Raw genomic sequence first — 12,161 nt, 5'->3', positions numbered from 1 at the left:
GAGCTCCCTAAAATCCATTGGAGAACATCCTGTTCCTGCTGGCTCTTAGTCCTCTCAGGGGGTGGCTGTCTGGGGCTTGCACTGACACCGCTCGGGTTGGGTGTTTCAGCTCCCTGGTGTGTGACCAATGTGTGTTYAGATGATGCTGCAGAGGAAGCAATCTGAAATTTTGTTTCACCTAGTTAAAAATGTAAAAGTCTCCTCCACTGCTTTTCAAGGATACTCTGAAGGTGACAAAGTCAAAAGTTCAAAGGTGCAGCTTAGAATGAAGGTTTGTTGCATACCCCTGTTTCTTGCCTTCTCCCTCATCCCAAACGAGAGCAGRCATTATCCATTTCCACAGAAAAAAGGAGGAATGGTTTCATGGGAGAGGGAGCTGAATGCTTCTATTCTGAAGACACATAATGTACAGTGGATGCCAAAGAAGGGAAAAACAAATAGTTACAGCTGGCCTCTCTCTGTTTTCTGTGGAATTTGGAGGCTCTGGAATAAATAAACCATGATCATGTACCTAAGGACTTTCATAAAGCAGCTGCAGAAGGGCTTTTGAAAGGCAGCTGAAAGCAGGCAGGCTCAGTTCTTGTAGTTCCTAACTTTGAAGAGCTTGAGATCCAACACTAAAACTTTTCAGTCCTGTGGTTTTCACACATGTAATATATATGTAATTTATGTTTTATTTTCACAGTATAATTTTCTCATGCACTGTCTCGGTTATGTTTTTGATGTGCATTTAAAAGCATTATTAGAATATTTTTCCTCTTTGGGTGTAAGTAAATAACCTACATTTGCTAAAGCAGTGAAACAGTTAACCTGAGATCCTGTTGCTTTGACTGCTTGAGAAATATTCTTGAGTCCCAGAATAAACAAAAGGGAATAGAGACCATGCTCCATAGATTTTCCAGGTTTCAGTATGCATTCCAAGAAATGACCTGACAGCAGGGCAGGTTGCTAGAGCAAATTTTCTGGGGAAATGTTATAAATCATTGCTCTATTTGCCCTTCCCCATCCAATAATATTCATCACGTCATATTTTGGCAGAACAACAAAAGCTGCTGTTGTTTTAGGGGCTTTCTGTGAAGGCCCTAATGGAAAAGAACCCCTACTTCCAAACAGTGTTACAGCAGTATTGCAAACGTCTTTGGAATGACAGGGTTGGGAAATGGATCTCCCAGAATTGCCTATTGAACTTACACAAACAAGCTGCTGCCAGACTGTGGACAGCTGGGTCATTTTGTTGCCTCCCATTTTTGATCTTGAAAAACTCTCAGCAACCAAAGTTCATGTGGGTTCATTAAATTTTACAGTCCATTAAAAAACTTACCTGTGGAGGTGAGATTCTGGAATTAAATGGGAACTTTTCCATATACCTTATACAAAAAAAGTACCRTGCTCATTTCACTGCGAGTAGAACACTGAAATTTCTTTTGGAAGCATGTTTGGACCCCAATGTATAATTTGTAAAGTAGAACTTAAATGAGTTGGATCTTTTTGAAGCCTCGTGATTCCTGTTCCAGGCTTGTCTAAAGCAAACACAAGTTGCTCCCTAGCTGGTGTCACCACCTGTTGCACAAACCCCAGTTCTCTCTTGGGCCATGTTGCTGCAGGGCTTTGAGCAGCATGAGCAGTTTTACTGGGATTTTTTGGRTATGTTTTTTGCAAACTGACTCCTGCACACCCTGGGAGTCTGGGACACCTGGGTAGTGCTCACCTTGTGCAGGGTGCACTCAGCACTACTCAGGTGGGGCATTGCTAAGAGCAGAGGGGGAATCACTCATGAAAACCTGCCCCCACCATTGCAAATGTGTTTTCAATCATGTCCTTCACTTACCTTAACTTACTTCATCTTGGCATAAGGGTTGCTGGGCCTTCACAGCATATAAGAACACASTATAATTCACAGTGTATAAGAATAGACTCTAACAGACTGAGAATACATACAGAAACAAATACAAATTAATTTATAGGAGGCTGGAATCCAGTTTCTATCACAAAGTCATCTCACACACAAACCTATGGCATAACACTTTTTTAGTGGAAAAGATAGGCAACTTATGCCAAATAAAGCAGGGGAAGGAGGTTCTTTTGGGCAGTGTGTTGAATTGGGTCCTAGATTGAAGGACTTGCTCTGGGTCCTCCCAGTACTGATGGGTAACACATCCAGGTTCATTTATTGTTGGATTCCAAGCCTTGAACTGACATAATCAAAAATGGTTCTCCTTTACAAGATGTTTCTCACTGCAGCTGTGGTTAACTGCAGCTTAAAATCATGGTTCAGTATTARTGTGAGTCATGTTCACAATGTTGCACAAACCCAATATTGCTTCAGTGRGATTTAAAAAATACTCTGCAGCTCTGTGACATACAGAGGTGGTGTAAAAYACTACAGTTTGCCAAGCCAGGTGTGTTTCTGGGGAGGCTGGGTTGGTTGTGGTGGGTTTCCTTTGGCTGATGGTTGAGCTCCCTCTCAGCCACTCACTCACTCCTTGCAAAGGAGGAATGGGGCGAGGAAGCTTCTGGGTTGAGATAAAGCCTGGGAAATCAACAGCTGCTGTTGAGAGCAATACAGGCTTGACTTATGTTGCCAATTAAAATAGGTATTTAATTATTCCTTCAGGCAGGGGGAAACAAATASAGGTACAAACACCTTTGCCTCCCATTGCCCAACTCCTCTCCTCCCTTCCCCAGTGCCACCGGGAGTTGGTTTGTGGTCAGTACACAAGGGTTTCTCTTGGCTGCTCTTTCTTTTCACATCCTTCTTCTCCTTCACGGGGTTTTTGCCATGGGCTCCTGTCCTGTCCCTGGTGTGGCAGCCTTCATGTCCTGCAGAGACATCCCTTCCAAAGCTGTGTTCCCCTCTAGTCTCATCTCTGTGCTGTGCCTGACTTTTTTTGTATTAGGTGTTTTTTGTATTAGGTGTTTTAGGGGAAGAAAACCGTGGAATAGTCCGTAGGTAACAATTATTCAGTACATCCAGATGAGGAAATTTCCCTTGTTGCTGCATGCAAGTAGTAGTTGATGACTAGAAATGCCCACAGGTCTGTAGCCCTAATTCCTTTTTAAAGGTATGTGTGGGTGTTGTGTAGAGGTATATCCAGGTGTGTTKGTRTACTCCTTTAAACACCATGCTGACYRTGGCTTTGGCAGTGTCTTCTATTAAAGTTGCATTTCCTTAAGGTATTCACATTTWAAAAAAATAAATGAATATGAAATCTCTGCAACAGAATAGAGAATCTCTGCAAACATTTCAGCAGAAAATATTTCAACAACCAGTACTGCTGTTAGTATAGTAACAACTGTTCTTTTCTCTTCTAGGTGTTRAAATGGGTTGAAGAAGCAGTTCAAGCCTCCAAAGTGCATCTGTTGTCTACTGACCATCTGTCCATGGCTGTAAATGCTTGGCAGATCCCGTTTGATCCCAGTCTGAAGGAAGTTACAGTGTCCTTAAGTGGTCCTTCACCAGCAATTGAGATTCATAATCCTTTAGGTGAAGYACTTCATACTTTCTTTYGTGACAGTGAGAAAAGAGAAGGAAAATTCYCTTGTGATGTATTTATTTTCCCAATATTCCATGGTTTTTTTTTTCACTTGGAGGAAACTGGAAAGTTTTCTAATTCTGTCCACTTCATCTTCCCTCCACCTTCTTCGTTACTCTTTGTCTTTGCATTCTGAGTTGCTGATACTTCTGCCTTTCATCTATTTATGTATTCTCTGAACCATCGTTTAGGGGTTGTAGATGATGGTTTGGTTTTATATASGAAGTTCAGCCATGGTCTGGGCTTTTTGAACTGTGAGAACTTTCAGAACCAAACCTGTCTCCCCCACCCATCTCCAGCTGAGCAGTATCTGATGGGGAATGCAGTGACAAACTTGAGCTAATTTGTAATTGAAGCTGTTTTGAACAAATCTGTTATTTATTGTTTTGTTGATGCCTTAGGAACTTGCAATAGCACTCCAGAAATCAATTCAGATCATACTTTGTATTCTGTGAATKACTTTTGCCTAAGGATATAGCTTAAGTTTTAGTATCTTGGAAATACTTTATGGCCAGGATGGGTTCCCTGTGTTGTGGTCTGGTTTATCCTGCACTGAGACACTCTTTGTTGACAGGACAAAGATTTGCTCGTGTCTGTGTTCATGCCAGTCCTGGGTGCAAGTGTCAGGCTTAGCTCAAGCTGTGACCTCACCTCTGTTTTCCTTTCTTGTATATCAGATCTGTGCATCTAAACCCTTAGAGTTTCACTGAAATTACTCAAGGCAGTTTAATAGAGTTTTGAAAATGGGGATTGGGACATCCCAGTCTCCATTTCTTTCTCTTTAGTGCTGTGAAAGGGCCTGAGGGGTTTTAGGGCTTATGGCTCTTCAGGGTCAGCCTTGAGGGAGCAAAATCCCTCTCTAGAGAGCTAATTCCTGCATACAACCACTCATATATAAATAAACATTTTCAGTATTCTGTCAAAGAATTACAGGGAATTCTGAGTGTTGTAAATGTCATTGACTGCTAAATAATGAGTACATCAAGTATGAGAAATACATTGGTACAAAACAGCAATATTGTATTTACTTTCTTTTTTTTAAGCAGTACTGTGGTTACTCCATCCTGTATTTACTTCCTGTTTCTGTTTTTTCAGGCAAGCAGCTCAGTAAGGGATCAGGGCTGAATGAATTGCTCAATATCCACAACTCTGCTAAGGTAGTAAATGTCAAAGATCCAGAGCCTGGAACATGGACAATTAAGGTAAAGTCACTACAGAACTCATGTATGATTGCCCCCTGGCATGTAAGGGGGTTGTATAATCATTCACTATGTTCTTTGTGGTAGATACTCACAGCTGAGTCTGTGTTACATTAATGTCCTGTGAGCTTGTATTTAATATTGTTGTATAGCTCTTTATGTAGGTAAAGCTGCATGATCCCAGCTTTCCTACATGGATGTGGGAACAATCCTCCTGGTGTAGGTCCCTTCTGACTGAACTRTTCTATTGTAGCAGTGTAAATACTCTGTAGTCATTTCTGGAGGGGAAGGCACCCAGCTGAGGCACTTTATAGGCAGCKCTGAATGGATCCTGCTGTGCATTGTCTCTGCCCTATGCACTGAGGTGCTTTGAAAAGGATCATTAAATGACACACAGCCCGGGGGGAAAGCTGCTGATCCCRCTGCACAAGTGCAGCTACAAAAGCATGTTGAACTCAGCAGCTCTGGGGAGAATTGTTTGAAAGTCTGTCTAGGATAGGGGCTTATCAAACACAGTGACAGGGACTTTTTATATGAGCAGATAGTGATGGGACAAGAGGGGAAGGTTTTGAGCTGCCCGAGGGCAGGGTCAGATAGGATATTAGGAAGGAATTCTTCCCTGTGCCCAGAGAAGCTGTGGCTGCCCTTGGATATCTGGCAGTGTCCAAGGCCAGGTTGGGGCTTGGAGCAGCTGAGATAGTGGGAGGTGTCCCTGCACATGGCAGGAGGTGGCACTGAATGGGCTGTGAGGTCCYTTCCAATTCCATGATTTTATGACTAAAAGTGCTGAAAACCTCAATACACAGATGAGCTGTTGAAAATGAAAGTTTTGTGTTCTGTTGGACATGGTAACATGAGCCACATTGTTTTGTACAGGTTTCATACAGTGCTGTATGCAAGAGAGCAAAGCATCTGTGACAAATACGTGTGTGCTCTTTTGATTATCCTCACCCAGTCTGAGGGGAAACACTGATGTGCAGTCTCTGTGATCCATGTTCAACTACAGATAGTGAGAAGACATTTGAAGATAATAAYTGGAAAACAATTTTTATGAGGAAATTATTCACTGGTGTTTGCCTAAGACCCCTAGCTCCTAGACATGACAGTGAGAGGTGTGTTTATTGTTATTAGTAAATGGTAAAATTTTATAAGATTATTCTGGCCTTTAAACTCACAAATATCCAAAGGTCTGAGCAATTCATAAAGAGAAATAATTYCCAGTATATTTTTCTATGGATTGTTTACTTGACTTTAGTCACTGGCTTGGTTTATTTACACAAAGATTTTAAGACTGAAGACTTAAGCTTTGTGAAAATTTATTCACGCCATAAATTCCTTACACAGATGCATCAAAGCTATAAAAAGAAAACTTTATCACCGAGTTTGTCTAATGAAATTTTAACTGGCAATTAACTTAAGATACCTTGAGTTGTTTGGCACAATTAAATATTTCTTTGTTTTGTTGACAGCTGGCTTATATAAAAAAGGCTTTCGTGGTGCCATTTCTGAGGTGAAAGGCTACCCAAGCAGAAGGAAAAGTATTGTTTTAATCAGATAGACATTGATTTGTCATGGTGTCTAATGTCTGTCCCAAGGTTGTTAGCTATAAGAAAGAAGTGTTTAGTTTGATGCTCACATGCAGCAGTGGCAGAGGGGATTACTGAGCCACAGGGACTTGAGAATGGATCAGGTAAAACTGCAGGGAGAGCTCAGTGGAAGCTTCCCTACACCTGAAGGGTGTRGAAATAGGTGAGGAGGAAAAGCTGGGGTTCCTGTGCACCTTTGGCAAGTAGCAGTTGACCTTTCTTTCTTTGCACAGAATCATAGGAAGTAACTTGTTATTACTTTGGTTTATCTTCTTTGAGATGAAAGACTTGCATCAAAGCAGCTGTACCGCCCAAAACCTCAGGCTCAGGCTGTTCAAGGGTGATGGATGGGTGGGGGGTGGTTCTGATTAGGTTTTTGCTGACTGAAGCAGAATGGCGAGTTGTACAGAATGACAAGGGGACAGACCAGAGGGGAGAGATGTCTGTGCACCCTCTGCTTTCCAGCCGAGCCCTTGGCTGAGGAAGAGAAGCACCTTTAATGCACAGACTTCTCTGTGGAGTTCTGACTCACTCACCGTTTCCCAATAGCGTTTGTTGTGGTCAGGTCCTGGCTCTCAGACTGTCCTCATTGCAGCCCTGGTATGTGGCAAGGAGTTGTTGATTTGTGGTGCTGTGGTTTACCTGCAGCCACACTGGTTCTTTGCTGACACAAGCTGCAGGGCCCAGCATGTGAAAGCAGAGCRGTATTCATGGTGCTTTTCCTTACAGCTTCAACCACTAGGCTCCTGTGTGCTGCTGGGAAGGCTGCTGCAGTCTGTCCCTGCACCCAGAGGTGCCTCAGGCAGTCCCTGCAGCACTCATTCYGTGTGCTGGCTGTTTTGCAGACCTCGAGCAGTGGGAGGCACTCGGTGCGCATCACAGGGCTCAGCACCATTGACTTCCGCGCTGGCTTCTCCAGGAGGCCAACCTTAGACTTCAAAACAACATCCAGCAGGCCAGTGCAAGGTTTGTTCCCTCTTTAGTCTGCTTTCAATGGCTTCTGGCCCCCAAAATCAAGTAGAGCTCTGTGATGAGCTTTGTGATAACTCTGGTGATGCTGTGGGTCAGTTCTTGGGGGGGGCTTTGTATCTGTGTGATATTAACCCAGATATTTTTAACTATCCCTCAAAATTGCAGCTCTGTTTCTGTTATTTTTGGAGCTTCAGAAAAAGCCCTTAGCTCTGGGGCACRGTGAGGAGTTAATAAAGAAGCTGCTATTCCAGAAACACCTGTTGGGAATCAGTAATTTAAACTCTCCTGCAGCTGGCTCTCCTCACAGCTAATAAGCAGAGCACAGCTCAGCACAATTGAGCCTTTCCCTACTCACTAGGTGAGGGCTGGAGCTGAATGCTGCTTTCATGGGGTACTGAGCCATACAGATGGAATTTAACCTTTCATGTTTTAATTATCTGTTTTCTTTAGCACTTAAAATAGCATGTTTCTGTTTTTCTAGGGATTCCTACCTTCGTGCTGCTGAATACCACAGGGATCCTGCTTCCAGCCAGAGTAGACCGACTGGAACTTCTGAGTATTACGGGGGAACTCCTTAAAACCTTGCCTGTGAAATACTATCCTGACAGAAAGCCCTATGGACTATGGAATATTTCTGACTTCATCCCACCAGATGAAGCTTTTTTTGTTAAAATAACAGGCTATGACAAGGATGATTATCTTTTTCAGAGAGTTTCAAGTGTTTCATTTTCTAGTATTACTCCTGGTAAGAGACCTTACTTGAATTGACTGTGCATTTGTCTCMTCTGAATCAGTTAAAATTGASRTCTTGTATGTTTTTATARCAARTACKTTCTGTGCTGTTTCCCTTCRAAGTTCTGTCTGCAGTTCAYGATAGTAAATRCCTACTAAGTGGAGCTTTGTCAGAAATTGAGCTTCCTTTTAGTAAAAGAAAAAGGATAGGATGTGTGTTAGTAGTTCTTAATATATTTTCTGGGGAATGTTTTCTTTCTTCAGATGCCCCCAAAGTTACAATGCCCATGAAGACTCCAGGATATTATCTTCAGCCAGGCTCTGTCCCCTGCCATGTTGAAAGCCTGATACCTTTTACTCAGCATTTTACTAAAAATGGAGTCAAACTGGGAGTGGATCAGTTCTTCAAGTAAGTAGGAGCCTTTCTTCACAGTGCTGCTTTGTATCCTGTTTATAGCTTATGATTATTATCTGTTGYTATTTATGCTATGTGCTGCTTACATCCTGCTACTTCCAGTCTGGTTTTTTTGGTGCTATTCATCAGGGAGTCTGTATTTTATGGAGCTGTTGATAATATTTATATAGAGACATGGTTATATATATATATATATATATATATATATATATATATATAGGGTGGGTGTACACTTTGTACATGTGACAGGATCTGTAGGGTTCTGGCCAAAATTCCACTCAGGTGTGTGCTCTGAAATTGTGGTAAATTGTGTCTGAAAGTCTAGAAGGTTTTTATTTATATATTTTTAAGTTATACAAAATTGATGTAACCAGCTTTGTTTTTTGCTCTGAAACACGCTCCTCACTCTGGCCCCAGTGACACACAGGTGACTGTGCATGCTTTAGTTTGTTTGATTTTTAAATACCTTTCATGGATGCCCTCAATGTATGTCCTATGGCCCAACCTAGAAATGTTCATCTTCAGAAAATCTCTCAAAATAGGGAAATTTATCTACGATATACCAGAAGGCTCTTCAGATTTCTGTATAGAAAAAGGGTTGTGTGCTTTTTCTCTGTAGAGTGAGAGAATAATAAAAAATCTGAAATTAGTTAAAATATTCCTGAAGTACCCCTTGTAAATCTGTTTGTTAAAAGCAAAAGGTAAGTGTGCACTAGCAAACAGTGTCAGCAGCCTCCTRTGCAGCCCAAAGCACCTCAGGAGCACAGACTGAATTCTGCATTCGTTCCCCAGCAGGATCAGAGTAGCCAAATGAGCCCATCCCGCAGCTCCCTGGTGCCCTGTGGCAGTGGGAAATGCTGCAGCTTTGGTGTGCTGGGCTTTTAWCGAGGTGCCATTGACACGTAGCCAACCCTGGCACAGTTGGGCTGCTGGGTAGCGTTTTCCATTCCTTGCTTATCAAACCCTCTCTTTTTGTTCTTCACAAGTCCAACACCACTGAATCTGCTGCACTTTTCATTTTCCTGTTACAGAGTACATGAATGARCACATCGTCCAAGTTAATTTAACAAAACATTTCTCGAGCCAAATATTGTTGGTCACAGTTAAATGGGATCTAATTCAGCTTGGCTTGTTTGCCTCTTGCTGGTAGTGAAATTTCAGGCAGGGCTTGTTCAGCTTTAATAGTTCAGTACAGATCTATGCTCTGTTATTCCTCTGTATTGATGGAGTTTTGTTTTGGTGTCCAGACATCTTTACTCAATTGTTGTAATATTTATTTCAAAACCTAAATGGTTTACAAGTGAAATAYTGTATTTTTGTTGTGACAGTTGTCTATGTGAAAATGCCCTTGGAATGACTACAGGTTAGGAGTTCATGAGGAGAACAGGCTTTAAAATGCCAATTTTTTTTACTTTGTTTCCAGCGGTACTGTCAATTGCAATAATAATTCCTAATTTTAAATGAGTAAAGTATGTTAGGAAAAAGACATTTCTGTAAAATTTTAACAGCTTTGTTTTTATACATTTCTGCATCCTGTGGTAGCGTACTAAGAAAATTTGGATTTTGCTTAAAATCCCAGTGCATTTGTGACAGTCTRATATAAGAGGTCAAGAGCAATAGCTGAGCACCTCATTCCAGTGGGGACTCACTGGGAACTGAGCACTAGAATACCTTTACAATCCATTATGTATTATAAATAACAGATCCCACCAATCCTGCAGAGATCAGAATCAGCAAAAATAAGGCATGAAATTCTGACAAGAAAGGCAATTCATATATTTARTAAAAATATAATAATTTGAAAAATCACTCATAATCAGCTGTTACTTGTGGTTGCTGTTCAAGTCTACTAATATATCACTCCAAACCATGTGCTAGAAAGTGAAATTACAGGTTTARTTTCTCCCTGTGAGCCACAGCATGCTGCTGCTGCTGAGTTCCCATCTGGGAGCAGGGTCTGGAGCAGRGTGGTTGGAATGTCCAGGAGGTGAGCTCAGACACACCTGAGCACCACGGTGCTCTCTGCAGTGACCCAGAACCGGGGGTCGCTTGGGCCTTGGAGTTGGAATGTTTGCAGTTCCCCAGCTGCCCAGACAAGCAGCCCAGTCAGCAGATGCACGTACAGTAAAATGAATGAGTTAAGGAATAGTGGTGCTGGAGGGTGCTCGGTTATCACATGGTGCAGGCTGTGACCTGTGTGCAGTTGCAGCTCGTCCCCACAGGGGAGCAGATGCCCTGAGCTGTGTGTTACTGCTGCCAGTGCTGGTTGGATTTTTAAATTTCTTTTTAATAGCCCACCACAGGTCTTTGTTTTGCCAAGCTGTTCCACCCTGGACATTTCCCGTTGTGCTTCTGTTCTCAAGGCTTCCATGTTTGACATCTGGTGTATAGCACGAGTCAGGAAGGAAGCAGAATATGATTGCCTAACGTCACCTTTAACATACTTTCCATGAAATGGAGGAGTTTCTCACTCATTATTTGGAAAGAACACCACCTTGTTCTTYAGTCCTGGCAGCTGCTGCCATGTCCATGTGCCAGCGCTGCGCTGGGAAATGTCATAGATTTGGTGTATGATATATGAGGTTATCTAGAGTAAGTATGAAGTAAGAGGGAACAAGTAGGGAGCCATTTGAGGTCACCATCCATTATTTTCCTTTGTGGGGTAGTTGGATTGTCTGTCTCATGGTGCTCCAGCATTGAACTTCCATGCATATTCCAAGCCTCTAGTTCCTTCTGGATCCTTTAAGGGCTGATAAATCAATCTRTTCAGACAAACAAAGGGGTCATTAATGTAGTGTTTTCCTGTAATGGGGCAATRACTTGCCAAAGCTCTCACAGATATTTTGGTGCTTATCAGTTTTGTTTATGTGCCATAGCAACAGGCCACTGGGACACTGCAGAATTGCTGGTTTGCTCATTTGTGTTRTCCTCTGTGTGTCTGCAACACCAAGAGTTCTGAAATGTGGTTTTGAATCATGAGAAACTGAGACTGTTTTGAAGCACATGTAATCAGCCTATGTAACTACACTTTTATTCCCCTCTTTCTTTCTCACTGCATGTGATACCAGCATGGTGTAACTGCCCAGCAGCCCTGGCTTTGCTGGGGTCTGGGGCAGACCTGCACTGCTGTTCTGTATTCCTGTACCTGTTTGGGAAGCTCAGGTGGGAGGTGAGCCCTTGTAACCTTTACCAGTAAGAGCCATGGGTATGGTACCACGTACTGGCTCTGCACTGGGACTTGTTGGCATCAAGGAAGGCGTCTTCTCAGGGGGTGAACACAGCAGAGCCCGAGCAGCTGAGGGAATGCCAGCAAATGTCTTTGGGTGTTGTGTGACAATGTTGACTTGTTAAAGGTTTTTTTTTTTTTGATGTGCAAGTGGGACATTCTGCAGCATCTTGGGAGAAAATAACATCCATAAAGTTACATCCAGTTTGATTCATCAGAGGATCTGTCTTTCCTCTTAATGACTGTAAAACTCTCCTGTGTCTGCAGTCAGGAAACAGAGCTGGTGAAGCTCTTGGGTYCTTGAGGGATTCAGTGAGTGCCCTTTTCTCTTGCAGAGAATCATCCAGCATGAGCTGGGACATTGCCCAGGTGTCGGTGTCTGACGAGGGCTTTTACGAGTGCATGGCCACCAGCACTGCGGGGACAGGACGTGCACAGACCTTCTTGGATGTGTCAGGTGGGTCCCAGCCAYCCTTCTGGGTGAACAACTCGGGCTTG

The 12,161-nt window shown here is 42.6% G+C and overlaps 1 protein-coding gene across 1 annotated transcript in view; it reads left to right on the top strand.

The window, feature by feature from the left end:
* HMCN1 (hemicentin 1) overlaps window positions 1-12,161 on the top strand; it is a 170,970-nt gene that overhangs the window by 39,305 nt on the left and 119,504 nt on the right. Inside the window, exons 5-10 of the mRNA XM_057380547.1 lie at window positions 3,313-3,484; window positions 4,629-4,735; window positions 7,164-7,284; window positions 7,772-8,035; window positions 8,287-8,431; window positions 11,999-12,120. Of these exons, the coding sequence (XP_057236530.1) occupies window positions 3,313-3,484; window positions 4,629-4,735; window positions 7,164-7,284; window positions 7,772-8,035; window positions 8,287-8,431; window positions 11,999-12,120 (931 nt within the window). The remainder of the gene's footprint in view (window positions 1-3,312; window positions 3,485-4,628; window positions 4,736-7,163; window positions 7,285-7,771; window positions 8,036-8,286; window positions 8,432-11,998; window positions 12,121-12,161) is intronic.

The sequence above is a fragment of the Malurus melanocephalus genome, unplaced genomic scaffold (assembly GCF_030028575.1).
Source record: "Malurus melanocephalus ecotype Western Australia unplaced genomic scaffold, MMel_1.1 scaffold_459, whole genome shotgun sequence".
NCBI classification, from domain to species: domain Eukaryota; kingdom Metazoa; phylum Chordata; class Aves; order Passeriformes; family Maluridae; genus Malurus; species Malurus melanocephalus.
The sequence above is the reverse complement of the archived record's forward strand: the minus strand, read 5'-3'. Positions and strand labels throughout refer to the sequence as shown.